The sequence below is a fragment of the Pteropus alecto genome, unplaced genomic scaffold (assembly GCF_000325575.1).
Source record: "Pteropus alecto unplaced genomic scaffold, ASM32557v1 scaffold109, whole genome shotgun sequence".
NCBI classification, from domain to species: domain Eukaryota; kingdom Metazoa; phylum Chordata; class Mammalia; order Chiroptera; family Pteropodidae; genus Pteropus; species Pteropus alecto.
Genome location: NW_006494608.1, coordinates 4044778 through 4068894, shown reverse-complemented (window position 1 = coordinate 4068894; position 24117 = coordinate 4044778). Strand labels below are relative to the sequence as shown.

The 24117-nt window shown below is 38.4% G+C and overlaps 1 protein-coding gene across 4 annotated transcripts in view; it reads left to right on the top strand.

Annotated features, from left to right (window-relative positions):
* Nucleotides 1-24117, top strand: part of GLI3 (GLI family zinc finger 3) — a 268708-nt gene that overhangs the window by 187676 nt on the left and 56915 nt on the right. For 3 of the 4 annotated variants that reach the window (XM_015599523.2, XM_015599525.2, XM_025041943.1), the window contains 5 exons: nt 1311-1457; nt 5883-6084; nt 16671-16884; nt 17672-17788; nt 19183-19323. In XM_015599523.2, coding sequence (XP_015455009.1) covers nt 1311-1457; nt 5883-6084; nt 16671-16884; nt 17672-17788; nt 19183-19323 — 821 coding nt within the window. The remainder of the gene's footprint in view (nt 1-1310; nt 1458-5882; nt 6085-16670; nt 16885-17671; nt 17789-19182; nt 19324-24117) is intronic. The other variant, XM_015599524.2, reaches the window with a different exon arrangement.

Below are 24117 nucleotides of genomic sequence, written 5' to 3'. Positions count from 1 at the left end.
TGCTCTCAACAACCTCATGGAACACTAACAGGTGAAGCTGGCATTTATATTTAGATCTTCACGAATCTGGAGACCACCCTCAGAACCACTGCAGTATCCTGCTACTTTTGCACATAAGTGGGCAGGTGGAAACTGATTATCATCCCACTTTTATGGAGTTGACTCTGGCCAGTAAATTGCTCCAGACTGATAAGTATATATTTTTTTGGTTTTGTAATGAAAAAAAAGAGAGCTTTTAAATTATGGAACACAAAATTGCAGCTTATCGCTCAGTTGTGTGTTATTAAAGCTGTGCTGCTCTTTCCACTTGTAAGCCCTGGGTCCTCCAGGGATTGAGAGCTGACTCACACTCCTGTCAGAAAGCTTAGGGAAGTATTTTAAGTATGTCTGGAAAGAGATCATAGTTGTCTAAGTTGTTGGTTACTATAAGAAATGGAAACATACAGTGATTCGATAAAAGAAACAGTTTTATTTTGTGCGGCAAACATGGGAATGAGTTATGTATATAAATACATTTTAATCATTTGTATTCTTGATGATTTCTTTAAACCGAAGAGGGTGTGCAAAAAAGAATTTTCCTCTCACCTTCTGAGTTTTTCTGTCTGGGTTAATAATAAAGTTAACATGAGACAAGTTAACGGGAGAAAATGTCCAAAATTTATTATGGATGTACCTGCAGGGGCACCATAAGAATTTGAGACTTGAAGACAGATTGGGCAGTTGAGGTTTATATGCCATTCTGGACTAGAGGGAAGCAGGGGACTGGGATTTCCAAGGGAAAGCAGGCAATTTACAAGTAGATGAGAAAGAGCAAACGTGATAAACAAATTCTTGCTGGACCACCCAGAAGCAGTTGGACATAGAGGGATGTCTAACAGGCTTTGCTAGATTTCTCTCTTCCACCTTCAGTTTACAGTATGACGCTAAGGCTATGCTCCCTTCTTTTAAGCAGGTTTTTCTGTCTTACTTCCTTTAGGCAGGTAAGGGGGAGGGTCAAAAGTTCTGAATCTTTCGTTTCTTAATAACCAGCTTAAAATTAATACTCCGAAAGATATATTTGGGGATGGTAAAACTTTGGTCCCCTTCAAAACTAATTTCAAATATTTTATAATATATTTTATTTTCTGTATTCTTTTCCTTCGCTTTTATTGTCGAGTAAAAGATATGTGGTAGACTTAAAAGCATAATTCAAGTTAAAGATTTTTACTAGAATGAGCCATAAAAGGAACTGCTGATGTAGGCTGTGTAACAAATGGACTTTGTGACCTTCTTTCAACAAGTAACCATGCTTTCCTTGTCTCCTCTTCTAGCGCCCCACACTGGAGTCAGTCCAGCAGAATACTATCATCAGATGGCTCTGTTAGCTGGCCAGCGCAGCCCCTATGCAGACATCATTCCCTCAGCTCCCACTGCTGGCACTGGGGCCATTCACATGGAATATCTTCATGCCATGGATAGTAAGTGATGGAGCTGTTTTCTGTAGTTCTGGGGCTGGCAAATACTATTTTATGAAATAGAGAGGAAGATACAAGGATTAGGTCATTGCCTAACTTTACAAACCAGAGGAGGAAGCGGAGGAACCACTTACTTAGTGCCCTGGTTCCCTTGGTTTTCTAGGAAGCTGCCGCAGATTTGGCTATCCTGGGACTTCTTGTTTAGCTCAGGGGAACAAGCTGGAAGATGCAGGTGATTGTAGTTTGGCAGATACACAAAAAACTATCCTGCCTTGATTGTCTTGATAACAAAATAAGAAAACACATTTGATTACATGAATGTACCTTATCCAGTCATTCCTTGGCTTTATAGAATTTATGCATTAAAAATTAATTTTAAAAACAACCTGTACTTGGTTTTACACTTTTTTCCTTTTGATTTCTTTTGCCTTATGTTTTCTTTACATTAAAAATTATATTTTACTAAGACCTTTTATTTAGGGAAAATAAAAAGCTTTTCCAAACTAGAAAGGGTTATTTTTAGTACATAGTAGTAGAAGAAAATGGGATCATCTGACGCATTTTATATCACTTATTTTTGAGTTCCTCAAGGCTTATGATGATTCCTTTGGATCACTTATCAAGACGTATAGACAAATGAGGCTAAGATTATCACTTTTCAGAACATCCTGGAGTTCTCAGTTACTCAGATTCTTTGAGTCTACTACGTTCATTTGTCAGGTGCCAGGAAGTATGACCTGGAAGCATCATTAAAAATCTAAGGTGTGCATCAGTGAAAGCCACTACTCTTTGAATATGACGACAGTTTGACTTCAAGTAGAGAATATGCTTGAGGTCTTATTTGTATGTTTGTTTTTCTAGCAACAGCGATTAACTTGCACTTAGATTCTATCTACAGTTTGTTCGGATTTTTTTGTGAAATAGTATACACTTGTCAACTCTCTAGCGGTGGTTAGTAATTCAGTCCTCAGATCTGGAGAAGGTCCACACAGGATAAAATCTACAACCTTAGTCTTACTTACTATCATGAACTAACTTAGCTATGTTACATAGGAACATAAGTTTGTACTGGTTTCTATTGGGTGTTCATTACCACACACAAAGTGAAGGAAATGTGTTACATCTTCTGCAGCGCTTTTGTTCTGCTCTGTAGAGTGGAGAGCTTACTTTTCAAATTCATCATAACCATATTTCAATTAGAGATTGTTGGGGAAAAAAAGATTTGTGTTATTATGCAAATTAGTTATTTAAAATCTGCAAATAAAGAATTAAAATAAGACAATCCTCGAAAGGTCAGCCCATATTACCTTCCTTATTTGATGAGAATGTGTTTAGTCAGGCAGTGGTGGTTTTTATCTAAATAAAGGATGAAGTTACCCTTTTACTCTGTGAAAACTAATTAAAGGAATTTTAATTTGCCTAAGTATATAGTAAATTGATTATCATTAACTAGGAATTTAGATATCCTATCATTCATCACATAAAAGGAAACGTCCTTTTTCTTTGTCAGAATTTTTTTATTGGAATAGAGAAACAAAACAATTAATAGAAAGCCAGTTTTGTACATGTGTTGAAAGAATAAGAATGCCCAGGCTTATATTTTAGAAGGAAGCCATTTGATCAGTGAACACCTGGGCCCCTTCTCTTTCACCTGTTTTGAAGTTGCTCACTTTGTCTCCTATTCCCTTGAACACAGGACCCCAAATCACTGTCTCACAATGCTGACTTTTATCTTTCTTTGCTTGGTTATTAGGAGGTTGGAGAGAGCGTATTAAAGGTTTATAAAGTGCTTAAAGTACTGTATTTTTTTCTCTATAAAATAATTGAAATAGCATTTAGTTAAACAGAGCATAAGAAGAGTACCCCAAATTTAGGAGATTGCCAAAAGCAAAGTGAAACAATTTTGAATTCCTGCATTGGATGCATACCTGCAATAGCAGAGCCACATTGGGATCTAGCAGGTCACTCTGAACTGTTGTTATAGATCATCTGGACTCTTCAGTTGGCAGAAACCACAATAGACTGGTTGCAGATAAACACCTGACTTTTAAATGTGCCACCAATGGGCATATCTGTGTTCCAGACAGAATGAACTTGTACTTAGTTGTTTTATGGTTCTAATTCTGCCCTTTAGGATTTGAGTGACCTTAAAAGATCAAGTAATATCACTAGAAGGAACTTGCTAGAGATGAGGGCTGCTGAAAACCACACTGTTTATATTGATGGAAACTGACTTAAGTAAGTGCCTATCTTGGAGAGAAAAACAGAGGTGTTGAACCAGCCAGGCCAAGTACAACCTGAGGGTCTATGGGGGATGAAGTCAGACCCTGTGCTCTGTCTATGGGAGATGTAAGAGGATTTAAGGCCTCTAGTGTTTTATAGCATCAAATGACCTCCTTAACTAGTTAGTGATTTAAAAAATTAAAAGTGTTCCAGGGATCAGCTCTGTTTAGAATGTCCTCTTACTTTTAACTCTGCCAGTGATCACTGAGTCCTAGTGAAAAGGGTTATTGTCGAGGATTATATGGAAATCGACCATAAATCTGGTTTGTCCTTGGAATTGTTCGGAAGTGGAACCTATTTCCTCACTGAAAAACTTCTATGATAAAAGTAGCCTCTTGTAGTGAGTAAATGTGAAACATTTATGTGTAGGGTTGATGCCATAATAAAAGCAGGGTCTGATTTAAACACTAAAAGGTGTGTACATAGTTGGGATTGCTATTTTTGCACTAACATGCTCTAAATCAGGCTGGTAATGAAACTATAATAAATGAAGAAACTCAATTTTAAATGTACCTGAAAGAAAACTTTGAGTAGGTATCACTTTTTGTCATTCAAATTGGTTTTCCAGTTTTGTACATGGATGGTACTAACTTACTAAGTTCCAGTTTGTGATTTATTTTTTATAATTATAAAGTGTATCATCTATAGTCTTTATAGTCATATATTTCATTTCATTAAGTTAAAGCATATTGGTTTGTTATCTTGTGTCAAGGTCTATCTCAGATGAAGAAAGTATTCCCAATGGATTTTCTGGGGACCAAGTGCCTAGACTTTTTTATATAAAGAAAACTTACCTTTTACTTAATTTTGGGGTATCATAAAATTGCCATATCCCTGTAAGCAGGTAAACCCATGCTATGACATTGAAACCCTCCATTATTACTTAAAAGCAATCATGGTTTATTTGCATCTTACCCACTGGGATTATGTTCTTATTCTTTCATTAAATTTTAGTTTGGTAACTCTGTAATACAAATGCGACCTTAGAAAAGGCAGGAGTGGGCCTGTGGGCTACATTCATAGCTGTGTCCTGAAATTCAAGTTTCTAATATCTACCAAATTGAAGACAAATGGGAATTTATTTTTTAACTCTCCAGGTAAAAAGCATTGCATTAAGTTGGCATGTGTTTAAGTGAGTTACTAACCTCCAGGTTAGAACTTCTTTGGTGGACTGTTCTTGAAAGTGAAAAATTCTAACAAATGTAGAGAATTAATTAATTAATCTAATAGGTCCAGAGAATGAAAATATACTCATCAAATCTCATTATAGTACTTACAGGGTATTTTTCTCCCCACCTTGGAAAATCTATAAACAGACCACATCTCAAGATTTTAAATGTTTCTTGGGATTTATGCTGTTATACTATGGGGAATTTAGGGCAAGGTTCCTCAGTCTTGGTACTAATAGGGCCAGGTAATTCTTCATCGTGGGGCCCACTCTGTGCATTGCAGAGTGTTCAGCAGCATCCCTGGCCTCCACCCACACTAGATGTGAGTAGCACCCTGTGAGTGTGATAACCAGAATGTCTCCAGATGTTGTCACATGTCCCCTAAGGGCAATACTGCCCCCCAGTTGAGAACAATTAATTTACGGTAATGTATTTTTCAGTTGTTTTAGTAAAGCTTTAAGTATACCATGGATCTGATAACTACAGAAATTGCAGGGAAACGAGGGTATAACCAAGCTGAAATTTTTATCTTAGGATACTTTAATTCATTTTTCCTTTGGCTCATTGCCTTAAAGTGGTGTGTGCTGGGGTGGGGAACGTGGTGTGTTGTGTAACCGTGGGAACCACTGTCTTTGTCGCTTGTGAATTAATAATGGGAATATCTAAGGAGCCGTCAGATTCATAAATCACTAGAAAAAAGAGGGATAAAACATAAAAGTCTTTCCCTTTTGTTTAGCAATTTATCATTTTGCCTGCACATTAATAAACAGAACTCCCCTGAGGTAAGCCCCTGGATGATAAATATTTCTCCCTAATTTCCTCAGTTGTAGCCAGTAGATCACAAGTGGGAGGAGAGATACTTGTCATTGCAAGTTGCCAGTTCTTATCCTCCACTTCTTCCACAGGCGAGTAGCAATAAATAACAGGTACTGAGTACATCCACAGGTAATCAGGTTCTGTTTTGTTTCTATAACAGGCACCAGATTCCCCAGCCCCAGGCTGTCAGCCAGGCCAAGCCGAAAACGTACACTCTCCATATCACCACTGTCCGATCATAGCTTTGACCTTCAGACCATGATAAGGACATCTCCCAACTCCTTGGTCACAATTCTCAATAATTCTCGCAGCAGCTCTTCAGCAAGTGGCTCCTATGGTCACTTATCTGCGAGTGCAATCAGGTATGTATTTTCCTGAAGCTGTTATGTGTTTAATAAAACGTCAGCGCTTGACTGCTCCTGGATTTTCAGTAATGACTACCTATGAGAAAGAATATTGCAACATGACACTGGGCCTGACCCAGGATGCAGATCAAATATCACTACAGTGAATTACAGAGTCATTTATTAGGCCAAAAAATAATTTTTTTGTAGACTTTAGTCAGTGGCCCATCTATAGAAATAATACTTATTCAATTATGATGACATCCACTTCATAGAGAAAGTGAATATGGCAGATCTTTTTATCCTAGCTCCTCTTACTGATTACAGTTCTCCAGAGGAAAAACTGACTTCATATCTGGTTGTACAACACATGCAAGAACAGGAGCTGAAATCAAAAGACCAGGCATGGCATAATTCACTCCTGTTACTACTGGGGAAAGGCATGCACTGGGAGAAAGAAAGAAAAGGTGATAGCAGAGTCTTTAATCTAATATAAAATAAATGTGGATGGCATTGGAAGGCATTCTATTACAGGAAATCTAGAAAGAATAGTGTTAGCTGTAGTAACGTACCATATTTACTAGAAATGATGAATACCATTGTTTTTCCAGACTGTTCTCAATTGCAGTTTTAATTCTTTACTCATTCAATTATCATCAATGCTTCTTGGCAGACATGTTACTGTTTAAATATTATAAATCTCTATTTTGATATGACGTTATTTTCTGCAATGTTTTTTGTTCTTTTAACATGGTTAATAAAGTGTGGAAACTTGGAACAAAGCAAATAACTCACTCTGCTTACATGATAGCAATCAGTAGATAGATAGGGGTCCTGGGGTGTTTTTAAGATTAGCCACTGTAGTCACAAATATAGCTTTGGAGTTGGAGATAACTGTAGTTAGACTCCAGCTTTGCCACCAGCCAGTTCTGCAAACCTGGCTCACAGGTCGGCTCTCTGATGTTCAGTCTTCACATTTGTAAACTACCAACAAGATACCCATTGTATAGGAAAGGGGAACGTTTAATTTAAAGCCAAAGTGGATCTACAGTTTCAAGAGGCAGACCCTATCCATGAATAAAACCTCGGGAACTGACCCTGGATGATCCATCCAGGCGATGAGCTACTGTGTGGCCTGGCTGTGCTATACACCCGTGATCATCCCAGTCTGACTCTGTGGTAGTACACCCATCTTACTACCTTGACCTGGCTATTCTACACTCCTGGCAAATATTCCCAGGATTATAGAATGCCAATTTGGTGACATTATGTAATTATTATGTGGCTTGACTAGCAGTCATAGCATTAAAGTAATAGAAATGTGGCACATGATGATATTCATACAGAACCACTGAGTATTCATTTCTTGTTGCTTCTTAATTTGTCTTCCCTCTTGCTCTGTCCTTTTTATAGCATCTAAAGGACTTAGAATATGGTATGTAAATGGTCACAGTGCCATCTTTATTCTTACTCTAGCACCTCACTGGCTTCTTGTTCTCTTCACCTTTGCCCAGGTATTCTAGCACCAGTAGTTGAAAGACTGTCAGTATATTGACTTGAAATTATCATTGTCCTCTGCCTCCAAAGAACTACGATAGACCCTATTACTGTCATTAGGGCTGGAAGAAGAGGTCCCAGGAACCCTATTGCAGTCAGAGGATCACTCAACAAATATTTCTTAAATGAATAAATGAAGGAGCTCTTTAAGTAGTTCTTAGAATTCTAATCACTTTTATTAAAGGAAGTTTCTGTGTGACAGATGAATAATTAAGGTTTTCAGAAAATTACAGTCTATATGAATAGAGTATTATTATGACCATAGATTGATAAACATATAGAGATAGAGCTAGAGGGACGATGCAAAATAGAGATAAAAAAGAAATGTCTGTCTTAAGTTTCTGTATGGTTCTTGTATTTATATATTTACTGACTCATTCAGAGTGATATGAAAATGTCATAGAAAGCAAATATTTTTTTTTTTTACAAAAGCTCATTGGCAAATTAAAACATACTACTGGATAATGTTTAACTTTTTAAAACATATTGTCCAAGTGTATATCATGAATCTTTTTTATGTCATAACTAAAATGTAATTCGGAGAATAGCTCCATGCACTCAGAAATGATGTAAAATACTGTCTCAAGTTTTAACTTCTGCATTACCCTGAAGATACCGTCTAAGATGAGATGGTTTACATTTATCAAATACAGCCTGTAACGTTATAAACATCCAATTAATAGCATATTAGAAATAGTTTTCTTTCTGCTAATACTGTGTCCTAGAAATTGAACTGCCAGTGGAAGAGAAGAGGTGTTTCAAATGACCCTCATCTTCCTGTAGTCTTTTGGCAAATGTAATACACACATATAATCCACCAGTTGCGACTTTCTCACCTTCAGTTTGTTTAATGGCTAAAATAAAGCTGGTTTTATATCCTTAGTGGTTTTAGATCTGGCATGGCCAGGACAGATAATGAAAGTAAGAGTTGAGTGCACAGAGCTACAACTTCACAAGTGTGTATAGATTTCTGTTGCCAGCACTGATGAGCTCTGCCTGGTGGGCCAAGGAGGGGTCGTGTTTTCTGCTTCATGCAGCATCAGCTCTTTCTGACAGCAGAGTAAGGATGTACCTGGCAGGTTCATTACCACGTCTGAGGAATGATAGGAACTAGCTTGGCCTCCACAGCAACTTGGCTCTGCTCTCTTGCTGGGGTCAACTGTTGTTTATGTTGGAGAAACAATGCAAAACTTAGCTGGGTGGGGAATATTGAAAAGTAGAGGAATACAGTGCCAAATTACCAGTGTCCTCAAAACTCTATTGGTAACATCTAAGAAGTATGAGACAACCTGCTCCCCACCCCCAACCCCCTAGTATCAGTACAATTAATATTAACTAAGAAAAGATAGTTTTCTTTTACTCCCAGATGTGGTCATTGGTTTTATATAGTACTTCATTTTTTCAGTTATTCATTCATTTCCCAAATACTTAACTGCATACTCATATGTGCTAGTCACTGTGCTGGGCTTTGGGCCTACAAAAATAAATGAGAGACATGACCCCTGTCCTCATGGAACTCATGGAGGGGAAAAGCCTCCAATCAGATATGAATGAATGAGTAGAGTGGATGAGGCTTTGAATAAGAAGAGTTTGGTTGTTAAGAGGCTGTCAGCAGCCCAGAGCTTCAGATGGCAGTAAACACAGGGAAGTTGAGCCAAAGCACAAGGTTAGAGGTAGACAGGGGCCAGGTGATACACTACATCTTGGACCAGTGATCCAAGAACTGCATTGTTTTAGGGACGAGGGAGCTGATGCTCAGGGAGGTTAGTAGGCTGAATCGAAGGCACTCTACTTACAGGGCAGAACCTGTTAAGTCTACCTTTGAACTTCCTCTTTATGTTCTTTGGGCCTTATTTCTTTCTCTCTTAGAAATTCTCCCGTGGGAGGCACAACTAAAAAGATTGGTAGAAAATGCATTTACAATAGAAAAATAATATCTGATGATGTTTTTAAAAATTCGATTATGCTTATATTAATATATGGTTTTTCTAATCAGTACTTCGAGGCAGATCTCATTGGAGAGTGTGTCACTGCTCTTCATGGTCCTGGAGATTCTATCTGTTTGGCTGTTTAGTGGCAAGTAGATTTTAAAGCCTTTTAGAACACTTTCATCATCTGAAGCTTACTGTATTTTTGTCCAAAGCATTATTCAAAGAGTGCTGTGCCTCAGTGTAAACGTTGAGTTCATACTTAACTTGTTTTGTGAGTGTGCAGGTCTTTATTTATATGCTCATTACTTCTTCTGAGGCTGCTGAGTTTTCCTGTAAACGTGCCCTGGGATCTTTTATGGTTGAGGGTAGAAGCTTTATTTTTTTTCCTTTCTAATGCAAGTGCATGCATGTAAGTGTGTCTCTATACTGTCACATACACAAATAATAATAGCTGTTGGCCCATTCTCTGCAAAACTGGAAAGATTGTCTTTACTTTGAATGGCAGTGGTTGTGCAGTAAATTCCACAGCTGTGACCAGAAACTGGATGATCTCGTTAGTACAACAGTCACAAAGTTGTTACTGATTAGAATTCCTCTCTCCTCTTAAAGTCAATTTATCAACCTGTGGGGCCCTCATGTTATAGCACTGTTGACCGTTACCTGATTTTACCTGCGATACTGTTTTATGAACAAAAGAGTTGGGAGAGATGATATACTGAAAATAAGTCTTGGCATTGAATTCTTCAGCATACAGAAATGAGCTTTCGCTGTAGATGAGGTTTCTTAATCCTGATACCCTGATCAAAATTAATACATCATAAAAGGGTCACGGGAGTTTCTGTTAAAGGTATTTAAAAAAATAACCTCAGTTGAAAAAAATAATGTTTTTATAGGGAATTAGCATTGATTTAATATTTAAAACACTATTTCATAAGAATCCAGAGGTGCCACATAATTTTTACTCTTTCCATTGGGTAAGAGACGGCACCTTTGTGTGGGCAGGGGACGCCTTCCCAGTACCACCCACTCCTGGCTCCACTGTAGTTTAACTCTGTAGTCAGTCTCGAGCCTGGCCAGGTCTGGGTCAGGCCCTCCAGGTCATGCATGGAGGGGTTCCAGAGATAAACCTGGAAACCAATGAGCCTTTGCACTGAAGCAAATATAAATAAAATGTGTAGAGTATTAATTAGTTACCAAAGCTTCCCTCATCCTTTCTCCACATACATTGCATGTTAACACAAAGGGACTCTGGCATTGCGATTCCATGGGAGTGAGATGGTCCATGGTAGCTCTAAGGAAGAACTGTGATTTTAGAGAAGAATTAAAATGTCATGTCGGTGGAAGTCATTAAACAGTAGAGTCGAACCTTTTACTTTCAAGTGTGCGGTGACTGGGTGATCCAGCCTTTTGCCGTCTTTCTTATAGTTGCTCAATTTTTTTTTTTTTTGACTTTTATTAGAAAACAGATTTCTTCAATGTTGTAATTAGCTCTCTTTATCTTTCCAATATAAAGGACTGCAGCAGGCCAATTTATGCTGCTGTATTTATTGTACCATTAAATTATCCAGCATATCCCCCTCCTTCCAACCTGCCACCACATATAGAATTTGTAACATGTTTTTAAAACACATGGGCTTGTCTCATATGCTATTTTAATTGGATTTCGTCCCTTTGACTTGAATATTAATGACTTAAATGCCTACATGTATAGTAAGGTTAAATGTTTAATGAATTATTTTAAGTGTCTCCTATATATCATTTGAGGAATTAAATACAAATTTGATGTATAAATTGATCACAAAAATTTCTGTACAAATGTTGACTCACATCAATTTCTGGGTGTGAAAAAATACGTTTCTGTGAAAGTTAAACATGATTATGGATTTCAGAGTTTTATGTATTGATTACAATTAATATATAACTTTCCAGTTACCAGTAATTATTCTTTGGAAATTTAAATGGGATATATAGATAGTACTCAGTTAAATTTGCTGAATTAATATATAGTATTATATAATATGTGGATTTTATGATATTTTAGTTCCTTAGCATCTTTTCTTTCTATTTATACTTCAGATTTTAACCAAACCGGAGATAGTTCTTGAGATTCCCAGACAGGAGACTTACAGATAAGTGAGGTGTTACTGTACAATATTAAGAAACAAGGCCCAGTTTGCAGCATTTGACCACACATTGCAAAAAGATATTGACAAAACTTTACCACTGATTTTTGATACAGAATAAAAAAATGCACCAAAACTTTCCTAAAGATTCAGACTTTGGGAATTCTAAATCTTTGGAAATAGAACTGGCTCCCACTCAGGCAGTTGTTTATTGATCACTTTTAACCAACCTCTGAGCTGAATTTAAAGGTGGAAGTAACTGTGAATAGTTATCCTTACTTAAATATACTCAGAACTTTGTCCTCATGTCACCACAGACACTGGAATGCCCCTTTAAGGCATTTTATCAAACAAAATTCAGTAACCATAGATCTGTTCTGATGGATACAATTTATATTTGGTGATGAGTACACCAGAGACATTATAGTCAGGGATCTAAAAATTCACATTTTTTTTTCTACTCTTTAGAAAAATAAAGGGCAAACTAACACCTGAATTAATTCTGGCTTTATAAATGCAGCCCTAGAAGAATGTTTCTCAAAATATTTTACAAGGAACACTGGTCTCTAGAAGCTCCTCCAAGTACCTGCACACTCTCTGTAGGGTGGAACCTTGGGAATGCATATTCGCATATTAATAGCTCCAGGGTTCCGGACTCTTGAACCCTCATTCCTCAGACTTTTATGATCTTGGCACCTCTTTTTCTTTTCCCTCATAATACTTACTTTTGGATTGTAATCTCAGGAGGCCTATGACAATGTTAGCGCATTGCTTGGGGGGATCTGGGCCACCTGACACTTTCTTTCTAGAGATCTTATTGACTAAATTAGATTAGCAGTTTTAAGTCACATTCTTATAAATGTTTGTTTTTTAAATTGCCTCATCTTTCAAGTCCTCATGTAGAAAAGAAGTGAAAGCTATAAAAACAGTTTTAAATTACACTTTATTGAACATTGAGTGAAGAGTTCAGAGATCAGACTGTAAAATTAATCTCTATTTAAGTGATCCATAGGAAAGAATAGGGTGAGCAGAAATGTAAAGGCTTGGGATAGTAAAGGTCAGGTAGACCAAGTTTTAGACTATGACCTTCTTTAGAGAAGACAGATTTGTAAATATTTTCTATAGTATCAATACTTTATATTTCTAGGACATTATGGAATAAATACATGAACCATTTAGGAAGGTTTTTTTTAGGGTTTCTAAAGGTGGAATTTATATTTTCTTTTGAATTCAGACCTCTATAATTAGCAAAGTCTGTTATCAGCTGCTGAAGTTCTGTAGAAAGAAATGAATCTAGACTCTAACTTTGTTTATATAATATTGTTTTACAGACGCATCAAATTGTAGTTTTCGGAGGAAAACATGTTTTTCTTTGAAGTGACTGTTCTGAGTGTGGTAGGCACGATAATGGCCTCCAAAGATGTCCATATTTTAATCCCTGGAATTCATGAACATGTTACCTTATATGGCAAAAGAAAGGTTGTGGCTGTGATTAAGAATTTTTAGATGAGGAGGTTATCCTGGATTATTCAAGTGACTTTAATGCAATCACAAGGATCCTTATAAGAGGGGGCAAGAAAGGGGGTCAGAGTGAGAGGAGAATGTCAAAGTTATGTGGGGCAATGAGCCCAGGATATGGCAGCCTCTAGAAACTGGAAGAGGCAAGGTACCTAAAAACTGCAGAAGAATGCAGGCTTGCCAACCTGTTTGAGATTCTGACCTCCAGAGCTATGAGATAAGTATGTGGTGTTTTAAGCCACTAGGTTTGTGGTAATTTGTTGCAGCAGCAACAGGACACTAATACATTGTGGAAGCGATCGATCACACAATGATTTAAAATTGAGTCCCTGCTATGTGCTGGGGAGTGTTCCAGGCACCAGGGTCAGTGGGGAGCAAGGTAGACGAGGACCCAGCTTACCTGTACCTTACTTATATTCTATATAGGGTGAGAGAGAATATGATCTCAGAGAACCATGTGCCGTGGTGTGGTAAGAATAAAATTGTGAAACAATAGAGAATGATGGGGCAAGGTGCTGCAGAGGGGCTTATTTTGATGGGGGAATTGGTCTCAGGAGGCCTCTCTGAGGAGGTGACATTTAAGCTAAGACCCGAATGACAGAAAGGATGCAGCCATGCTGAGTTCTGAAAGGGCATAGCAAGTACCTGTGTGCAGAGAGACTCACAAGACAGAGCTTCTTAGGATGACAGCTCACTACCACCTAGGGTCACAGAGCAGGTGGTGGCTTAGATCCCCTGGTCCCCACTGATGAGAAATCCCTTGGAGCTTCTTTTCATGCTCATGGGAGCAAGGTGGGGGTGGGGGGGCTTCTTTTTCTCTTTGACTCCCAAAGGCAGTGCGCAGTCATTGCCCATCTCTGCTACTTCGTTAAGAAACTTGGTCAAGAACTCTGCAAGCTGCTCTGAAAGCAAGAGGAAGCGTGGCACTCAAATTCATGCACCGATGCTGTGACCTAGTCAAGAATTTCTCTTTTGTCATCAAATTCTAAATCGGCTTTGTAATCTCTAGCAAGCATCCTTCCTTCCTTCCTGCAGCACCTCAAGGAGCCAACAGCACCACCAGCCCTTCTGGGTTGAGCCCAGGCCCTTGTATGTGCCTCACTCTCGCCAGCTCTTTGCACGTAGAGGAGAGAGTTTCTGTTGCTGTTGCCTTATGAATAAGCAGTGACAGCTGAAAACCATTTGTCCATTCTGTATGGCCTCCATCCCTTGGAATCTAATAGTTGACATGGATTTTGGAGAATATTTATTCCTGTCACCTGGTTTTACCAGCAAAAAAGCAGCCCAAAAGGGGATGTTACCGAAATACGTTGTAAGCTTTTGTAACTCCTTCTTGTGTCTGCTGGAGGAAGGCAGAATGCACCTGAGAACAGGACTGCAGCCCTGGCTTTTGTCTTCTCTCCTACATCTTTTTAAAAGTAAAAGTGTACCTACCTTGTTTGGCTACTAACGTTTGTAAATTGCTTACATATGAAACTAAGGGCCTTTTCTTCCTTGTGAATTGTGTTCTTCAATGGTCTTGATTCTTAATTAGGTCCTCACTTTTTGAGTCTCCAACTCTGCCTTCTAGAATTAGAATGTAAGTGACCATAGGGGCCCACTACGAGCACCTGATTGTGCAGGCTCAGGAAACCCTGGAAAGGTGTATGGAGGTTCCTGCAAAGTCTATGCCACATTGTAAATGTATGTGTAGTCAGATCTATTTTTTTTAATAAATAGAATAAGGTAGTTAAACTTAGTAATATCCATTCACCAAAGGGAAGGGGGGTGTAAATCATTGTGCTTTTTTGATGAATGGCTTGTACACTGAAAAATAAATTGAACAAACTGGCATAGAGCTCAGTGAACATGAAATCAGCTATTAGAAGAAAGCTTGTGAACAAATTCTGAGGCAGATATGCATCTTTTGATTAATGCCCTATCAATCATCCACACAGCTACCTTTGCTAAGTTTTGCTGTAATCATTCATGGTTGCTTTCAGAAACACTGGCAGAAACCGTAACACTGCAGAAACGGATTATTATTACTGATTTCTCCCTAACTTACTGTGAACAATGACTGTTTTCACCATGTTCCTGCTTTCCTTTATTAAAGAAATACAATACAGAATGAAAGGAGAGTTCCTCCAAGCCTGGCGAAATTCTCCTAGGGTATTCTTAATGATATTCAGTCTTAAATGGGCAAGCTATTGTAATGTAAGGTTCGCTGTAGGAATAATAGTAATGTAATCCCATTGAAGCTGCCTTTTATGGATTGTAGTCAAATAGGCAAAATGTGGAGTCACATTAATGAACAGTATATCTTTGGAATTATTACTTAGTTGTTGAAATGATTTGAATTTTGTTATTGTAATTATTACATTCTCAGTTAATGCGCTTAACAGCAATAGTAATTAACCCACCAAACTGGAAATTTGCATGAATGCTACCTTTGCTATAACAAGAAACCCTGATTCAGTGTATTACATAGCAAGATGGGGGAAGTGTGTGTGTGTGTGTGTGTGTGTGTGTGTGTGTGTGTGTGTGTTCACTGATTATTTTTTAAGAAAGAAATATTCATGAATATGCTTATAGTTTTGCATGCATTTTTAAGCCATTGGCAAATTCCTCGAGCACTTCATTCTTTTAAGAGGATAAACCATGCTGGCACAAAGGATGATTTGGCACTGCCTACTAGTCAAGAAATCTTTAGGTAATAGAGCAGCTTCCTCAGAACTTACTGTATGTAGCCTGAGAAATCCTGGGACGTAATGAAGTAGTGACAGGCATTAGCATGTATTATGGACTTTAATAGGCATTTAATGCTGTTTAGCTGGAAGAGGGAGTTCTGGCCTCCCATTGGAATATTCCTCCATCAAAGCCCATTGATCACAGATTTCACCCAGGAGAGGTTAATCCATCAGATTCTGTAACCAGACGGCACTGATGGAAATTCTTTAGGTGGCATTCTGGATGAACCAAGCTTTCCATCTTTACAAACAAATGAGTGATATGACAAGTACGGTGTTCAGAGCACATTTAACCAATTGATTTTCTTTCCTCTTGTAATAAGATCTGGAGACATATGAAAGTGCACAGTGTGAGCTGAGATTAAAGGAATCGCTCCATGCACAGGAACATATGGAACTGAGAGCCAATGAAAGTACTATAAAGCATGTAGTCACCTGTTCTCTTTTTTATCTAAAGTTTGTTATTGCAATAAATAGCTGTTATTGAGCTGATGCCTTTTGTTTCATTTTGCTGAATCTTATTTCAGGTCTGTGTTTGTTTGCACACATGTGCGTATTTTGTCATCTTTCTCTTGAACTTCTGAAGATGTTTGTCAATAATTGTTTTTATTTTCTAATTTAAACAGACAGACTTGATGTGATTTGGGATGATAAAACGAGGCATAAAGGTGCAAACATGGGTTGCTGCACTAGTTTCTGCGTTCCGTGTCAGTGATGGTCTCCTGCTCTTTATTTCCCCCATGCAGCCCTGCCTTGAGTTTCACCTACCCTTCTGCACCCATGTCTCTCCATATGCATCAACAAATCTTAAGCCGACAACAGAGCTTAGGCTCGGCCTTTGGACATAGCCCTCCACTCATCCATCCTGCCCCAACTTTTCCAACACAGAGGCCTATTCCTGGGATCCCTACGGTTCTGAACCCCGTCCAGGTCAGCTCTGGCCCTTCCGAATCCTCACAGGTGAGAAAGACAGCTCGATGAGCTGGTTGGTCCTGGTAATTATAGAGGAGAGCCATGCCAGTCTGCCGCTCTTAATAAGCACTGTGACTTGGCATTCTCAGGACTTCCATATTGTTGCCTGTCTTCCTAACCCAGGGCTGTCATCTTCATTTTTGATGAATATGCTGTGTATGCACTCCTCATGAAACAACAGCTTCTTCCATTAGAGTCATTTATCCTTGGTGGAACAGTGGGCTGCTTGATAAGCTTCACTCTGACTCAGTGCTGTATATCCCCTCATTCAATAGAAATACATTCATGAATGTGTTGCTCTCATTTGGTCACTGTCTGCTGGCGCTTAGAATCATGTGATAACATCAGAGTACGAATAAAACTGCTATGCCCTCTGTTCTTACCTCCACACTGATAACGCTCAGAGAAGAATCTGGACGCTCTAATTAAAGAACTTTGCCAACAGTTCATGTTGGTTTTCTGCCCATCTCAGAACTTTGTTCTTTTGAATTCATTGTTGGCACTCATTAAAGCCCAGTCCCTCAGCACTATCCTTCTTGCTTTTAAAAGCCACAGGGAGATTATACTCGTGAGGTAAAACCGAGGAGCTGCCTCATGAATGTATTTTCTGGCTTCGAACACGTTATGAACTCTGCTACCATGGGATTGGAATGTTATCAGTCATTACTCTAGTTAGTGTCAAACAAACCTGCTTGTTTTGAATTGCATGTTTTAGTAATGATCCTGCTCATTGATCAAAACCTAATTTTGTCCTTGTCCCTGCAATTGTGATCAGCAGAACAAGCCCACAAGTGAGTCTGCAGTGAGCAGCACTGGCGACCTGATGCACAACAAACGGTCCAAGATCAAACCTGACGAGGACCTCCCCAGCCCTGGGCCACGGGGTCAGCAGGTGAGGCACTCAAGTTCTGCACTTGACAAAAGACCAGTTACAAAGTCTGACTTAATTTGTTTCTCTGGCTCAGAAGCAAACAAAACATGCAGGAAGCTATATGGGTTATAAACTGCTTCATAGGGTAAGTAGGTGGATTAATTTGTTACTGACCACCAATGTGACCAGGCTTCAGTCCTTAGCCCCAGTCTTGGGCCTGAAATTATAACCTCCTGGCCCTAAGCCTGAGCTGGGCAGAGCTAGTGATGTTCCCTGTACTGATCATGTTCTTATTTGTACTTATTTTGCCACTTCCCACTTTCCAGGAGAGCCTGGAGAACGGGGAGGGATCAAGGCACAACCAACCTATCCTAAGGCTACTTAGATTCCGGGCCTTCACCCAAAGCCTTGAAAGGATGAGTTTAGAAATTCCAATCTGGTCTCTGCTTGAGTCACTTAGATCCTCTGAGCCTCAATTTAAAGATGTGTATATTACCATAATACCAGCTCCTAGGGTCCCTGTGCCTGATACAGGAAAGAGGTCAGTGAATATTAATCCCGAGATAGAGGCTGAACAAGAATCTGGACATCCATAGAATCTGGACTTTGCTATGGCTAGGTTGTGTCTGCCCAAAACCTTATACTGCTTTAGCCCAAACTGAGAATGGAATGAATGGATGTTATGGGTTCTGAAATCCATCCTTCCTCTTGCATTCTGCTAGCCAGCAGTTATATACAGTTGTATACAGTTTTTGTCATCTAGCCCCAGATTAGAACTGGAATCCACACATATAATTGTCTCCAGAATTCTAGAAATTCTTTGTGTTTTAATTGCTTAAAATGTCCTAAGAAGACCAGGACAGACTATACCCTCCAAGCATTAGATGCTGTGGTTCTTGTGCAGAGAATGTACCCTTGGAGATCAGAGGTTGAACACTATAAAATCCACTGAGTGCCTCTCACAGCCTCCAGTTAGAATTGCTAGTAACCATTTCCCTGGATTCTAAAATATGAGAATGGACAAATTAATATACTGAAAAGAATCTATCTGAAAGAGAAAGACCAGTCTTTTGGATAAAGACAACTTGACCTAGTTTAATTGCTTCTCTTATGGGATGACAGATTTTTTCCAGCTTGGTATTAAAGGACAGCAAAATTTGGCCTCAACAATAACAATAACAATGATTTGGACTGTTGTCTTTAATCACAAGTTAACAATCTCTGAAGAGGTATTGGTAAATCTGAAAAAAAAACAAATGATTCCATATGTTTGACTTCTTCTATTCATAAAACCCGGTTGACAGACCTGGGCTCTATTTTATTTTCACCGAAAACTTACATCAGGAGGAAAAGAAACCTAAATCAGGTTTTTCTACTCTCTTATTCCCATTTTGCCTTATCCTCCTGCCTTTCAGGAACAGCCAGAAGGAACCACCCTGGTGAAAGAGGAAGGGGACAAAGATGAAAGCAAGCAAGAGCCTGAAGTCATCTATGAGACAAATTGCCACTGGGAAGGCTGCACCAGGGAGTTTGACACCCAGGAGCAGCTGGTACATGTAAGTGAAGGGGACTTGGGAACTGGGCTTTACAACTATGTGACCTTTCTGTGGGATCATCTTCCCTGACCCTGCGCTGAGTCAAGTTTCTTAGCTAGCAGCATTGCAAACTGGAGAGGCCTTTATGACTTTCTGAGAATAAAGAGAACTCTGAGCCACGGTGCTTGACCTGTTCAATCAGCTAAAGCTTAGTGTAAAATTCAATAAAGTCTTCAATAGAGAATGTAATGACTCTGATCCTGTAAGCCAGAGAACACTATTTGAGTTAGTGACTTTGATGGTTATTGAGTAATAGTGAGCTGGACATGAATTATTATTAACCTTTAACCAAGTTTGAGTTTCCTTTCCAAGACCCAGTAAAACAGAAAAGATTGTAGAGTTGGGAGATTCCTTTTTTCCACTTTACCTTCCTCTCCCAAACCCTCATTGCCTCAGGAATCTCCCACTGTTTTATGCAGCAATTAGTACTCCGTGTGAGATAGTTAGATGCTTGGGGCGAGCCGTTGGCACAGCTTCTTGACTTGAGGCCAACCATTGCAGGGCTAATAGTTTCATGGAAAAAGTGATATGTATTGTAAAATGTGTTTAATGATGTCTATTTTTGAAAACTGCAGTGCAGTCAGATTGAGAACCACACCTTCTCCTGCCATACTAGCTTCTTTTCCCTCCCTCCCTTGTGTATCATTTCAAATAATGCTTAGTGTGCCCCCACCCCATGCACACACACCTGATTAGCCATACATCCTTCGCCAGTGTTTGTTTTATTCGGCACTTTCTCTCAGGCCAATAGAGTCTCCCTGGCAAATGGGACCAGGAGCTGCTGAAATGGAAGGGCATTTAGATAATCAAGAATAAAAAGATGTAGTTCACACACTCCGGTGCAGAAGGACAGGCTCCCATTAAGACATGGATGGTTTGCTAAGTGTGGCAGTTTCATGAGCTTTTAATATGGAAAATCTGACAGACCAGCTTTTATTGTGACTATCCCTCCCCATACACACACTCCATTCTCTTTTATAGTAACTTTTTAATTTGAGATGATCCATATTTGTTGATAACCTTCCTCCATTTAAACACTAAGATTATTTTTTAAAACACTAAAATTATAAAATTCCTCACACATCCCCCATGTTTCATAGGCTCTCTGAGCTTTTGAAGTGTGTCTTGCAACTTGGCCCATTCTGTGTGATATGTTCCACACATTGCAGTTACATTATAGTGTTAAATATATGGTTTGTCTGTCTTGAGCTCTGTTGTGTATAGAATGTTTTGAGGATTTAACATGACATCAGCAGGGTTCCCCCCTATTTCACTTTTAATCGTATCTCTATAATGGTAAAGGAAGAATTATAGATTTATCAGCACAGCAAAAAACTAGAGTATCAGATGTTTTTAATTAAGGTGTATTTCTAGATTTTTCTATGAACTTATTTTATTTTTTTTTCTTTAATTTGATGCAAGTGTTATTTTTTAAGCCAAGCCTGACTTAATGGCCCTTCATTCTGGTCGTTTTAATGGAAACCACAGACATTGTCTTATTAAAGGGGAAAAAGAAGTTTTGAATTTTTCTTTTAATGTAGAGAAACATTCCCAAAGCATAGAGTGTGCCAAGAATACCGAGTGATATAATGAGCACACAACATAAATGAGGAGAATCGTTTGTATAAAAACTGCCATCATAACTGAGATATTGGCAGTGCTGCTTGCTTGTTAAAATGTCCTTCTGAGAGATGATGTAGTCTCCTGATGCCTTTTCTGTGGGTAAGTCATTGTAGTTTTCAAAAAATGCTGTGATTATGGTTCAGCCATTATCAAATGAGGAAGAAATAAGAGCTTGTTCTAAGCCTACATGTAAAGGGAATTGTGCTCCTCATTAGGGGCGAGGTTGGAGGTAACATTTTTTGGGTTGTGATAATAAACCTTTTTGCTGGCCACTTAATGTGAAGGCTTTTTAAAAACAGTGGATGTTGCGGGTATTTGTATTTAATCTCAGTGGAGAAAGGTTTTAGGTAGCAGTGTTGTTTTAATAGAGAAATCTGAGTAATTTTAAGGTAATGGTGCTTAAGCTATCAACTGACCACCATGTTGTCTGTTTTATTGTAAAAATATGAATGAAGACATACAGTGGAATTTTTTTTTATTCTAAATCAGCTAGAAAAAATGCCAGGATTAGAAGGAAATTTAATATATTGTCTTTATGATATTAGTTGTAGTCTGAGAAAATTATATGAATAAGTAAACTTATTTAAGTGAATTAAAAATCATAACTTACAACTACATAAATAGAGTAGTTTATATCACTTATTTGCTACCTTTTTACTCGTTATCCAAAGTGTGGAAATTCCATTTTTGTGCATTTAAACTGATTTTACTTTGCATGACATTTAAGTACCTTCATACTCACGAGTGTATATGGTAGCATTAGCAGTGACCTGGTATAGAATAGGCGCTTTATTTTTTGTTGAATGTACCAGTAGCTACTTCAAGTCCACCTAATTACTTTGGCAGATGGAAATAATACCAGCTGCAAAAACCACCTTTTTAGGGATAGAGGGGAGCATTAACTGCTTCTATTCCTATGACTTTCCTTGGAGAGAGGACATTTTGTGAATTAGTTGAATTTTCATGCTACATACAACCAAGGGGCAAGGTGTTAAGCCATTCTGATGCTGCGCCTTATTTATAGCTATGATCCATTCTTTTTCCTCCTCTTACAGTTAATGGAAAGATTCATGATTCTTCATGGTTGTCTATCTAGTGTCTGGCAGTCCCGACTGCCTGCTAAAGCAAGTCACTATCTATAATTGATATCCTTCTGTGGAATAGGGTGCTGGCTGCAATTGAAGGGCTTTGCTGAAAGCTCTTAAATCCTGACAAGTTCTCCCCTTGTTCTGGTTTAGTCGCTGAGCTGCACGGTTGGAATTCCAGAGTCATTTGAACTTGGTGCAAAAGAGAGACATGTGTTTCACGTTAGCAAATCACAAAGTTGAAGAGGAGAATTAGAGACTCCACTGACTTTGCCTGCCAGGTAGTCTCATTTCCAGTGTAATGAACTCCATGTTCTATTGAAAAGATTACCTCGTCCCATTACTGTCCGAACAGATGGGCTGAGTATTGCCTCTCCCTTCTCTTCTCCTTTATTTCAAGCCCCTGTCCTTCTCCGATTGTGTTTATTCTATATTTGCTGTGGGGTCTTTATCACTGAGTGTTTAATTAGTTTTCCTTCCCATCAAGATAATTATAATTGGGCTTAGTTATTCTCAAGCTGGTATTAAATCTGTCATAAATTTTCATCTATGCCCAGAAGCTAAGAAGATTGATATATATTTTTGTTAACCAGGTTTTTGTTGTACTTTGTCCCTTTCTTCAGGTCAGTTAAAATAGAAGGGAACAAGAGAGTAAGAAGGATATATAGTACAAAAGTTAATTAAAGTACCTTCGATTAAAACTGAATTTATTATTGATTTGTCAAGATGCAAGCACTTTCTCTTACCTTGACATCCGAAAGCACATATTCTAACATCTCGAAATCAGTTGAAAAGTTCACATTTTCCTTTCAATATTAAGTTAATTAGACTCTTTTTGCTGTAGTACATTATATCTTACATAAGACATCTTAACTTTAAATTTGTAGAATATCAGTTCTCAAAGTATTGCTTCTGTTTTTGCTTTGTTTTGTTTGGTTTGGTTGAGCTTTTGTTATTATGCAAAAAACTCATTGTCTTCTGGACTGGCTTCTCATACAGATGTGAGAGCTTTCCAGTCCTTCCCATTTCTCTGTTGTGTTAGTTCTGTCTTAGAAGTCAGTTCCATTTTTGGCTTTTGGATGACTGAGCATCTGAAGTCAGGTCTCGGAAATCTGCACACTTTGTTTCTGAATGACACTATGTATGCTACAAGTGTTTTGAGAGGCTTTTTAAAAAGAGGAAAAGGAATAAATGTAGAGAATGTGTACGTCAGTGTGGGTCACCACTGCTGAGTGGCTAGTGATAGCAATACTTGAAAACATCACTGTTGAGATCTGAAAGAATAAAAATAGTGTAATCACCATACCTAATGGCCACCTGTTCACTGCATCACTATAATGCCTTACCCTCTCTTTTAGTTTAAGAAACAACACATGTAATATCCTTTCCAAAGGTCGTTAAAAGGTTAAATTATTTTTTAACAGTTTTATTCCTCACCCCATCCCCAGTAGAATAACCTCACAGTCAGGGCCTTGAAAGTTGCACTGCGGGGCTGTTGTCTCCTGCCATCGATGCCGCACAGCAGAGAATGTGAGTTGTGTGTATATCAGTCCCAGCTTCAACTGGGTGGCATTTCAGTCTCTGTACTCCTTCCTCCATGTGTATCTTTAAACGTGTTGTCAAAATCCACCTTTTTATAGAGTGATTAACCACCTACTTGATTTTAAATGCTTTCCTGTGCTGCAATTTTTGATCTCTAGAAGCATACCAAAGTTTCCTTTATCGGAAAAATACAGTTATAATCACCTTTACTGTCATTTGAAAACTGACAGATTTAGATATAAAAAAGCACATCTAATCTGTGAAGAATTGATGCATCCATAGAAATTTGGGGAAGAGTTAGGATGTGGTGAAAACATTATTTTCATATTAGTACCGCGATCCTAAATTTACATTTTAAATGTTTTCCATCTAATTTTGATCTCTTTGCTAAAGTTGCATTGTACATCCTTACCTAAGAGAATATTGAGTTTAAGATGTGATAGGGGTCTTAGATATGAGGCCGAAATTAGTTTTGTCTGTACATGAAATGTAAAACAAATGAGTG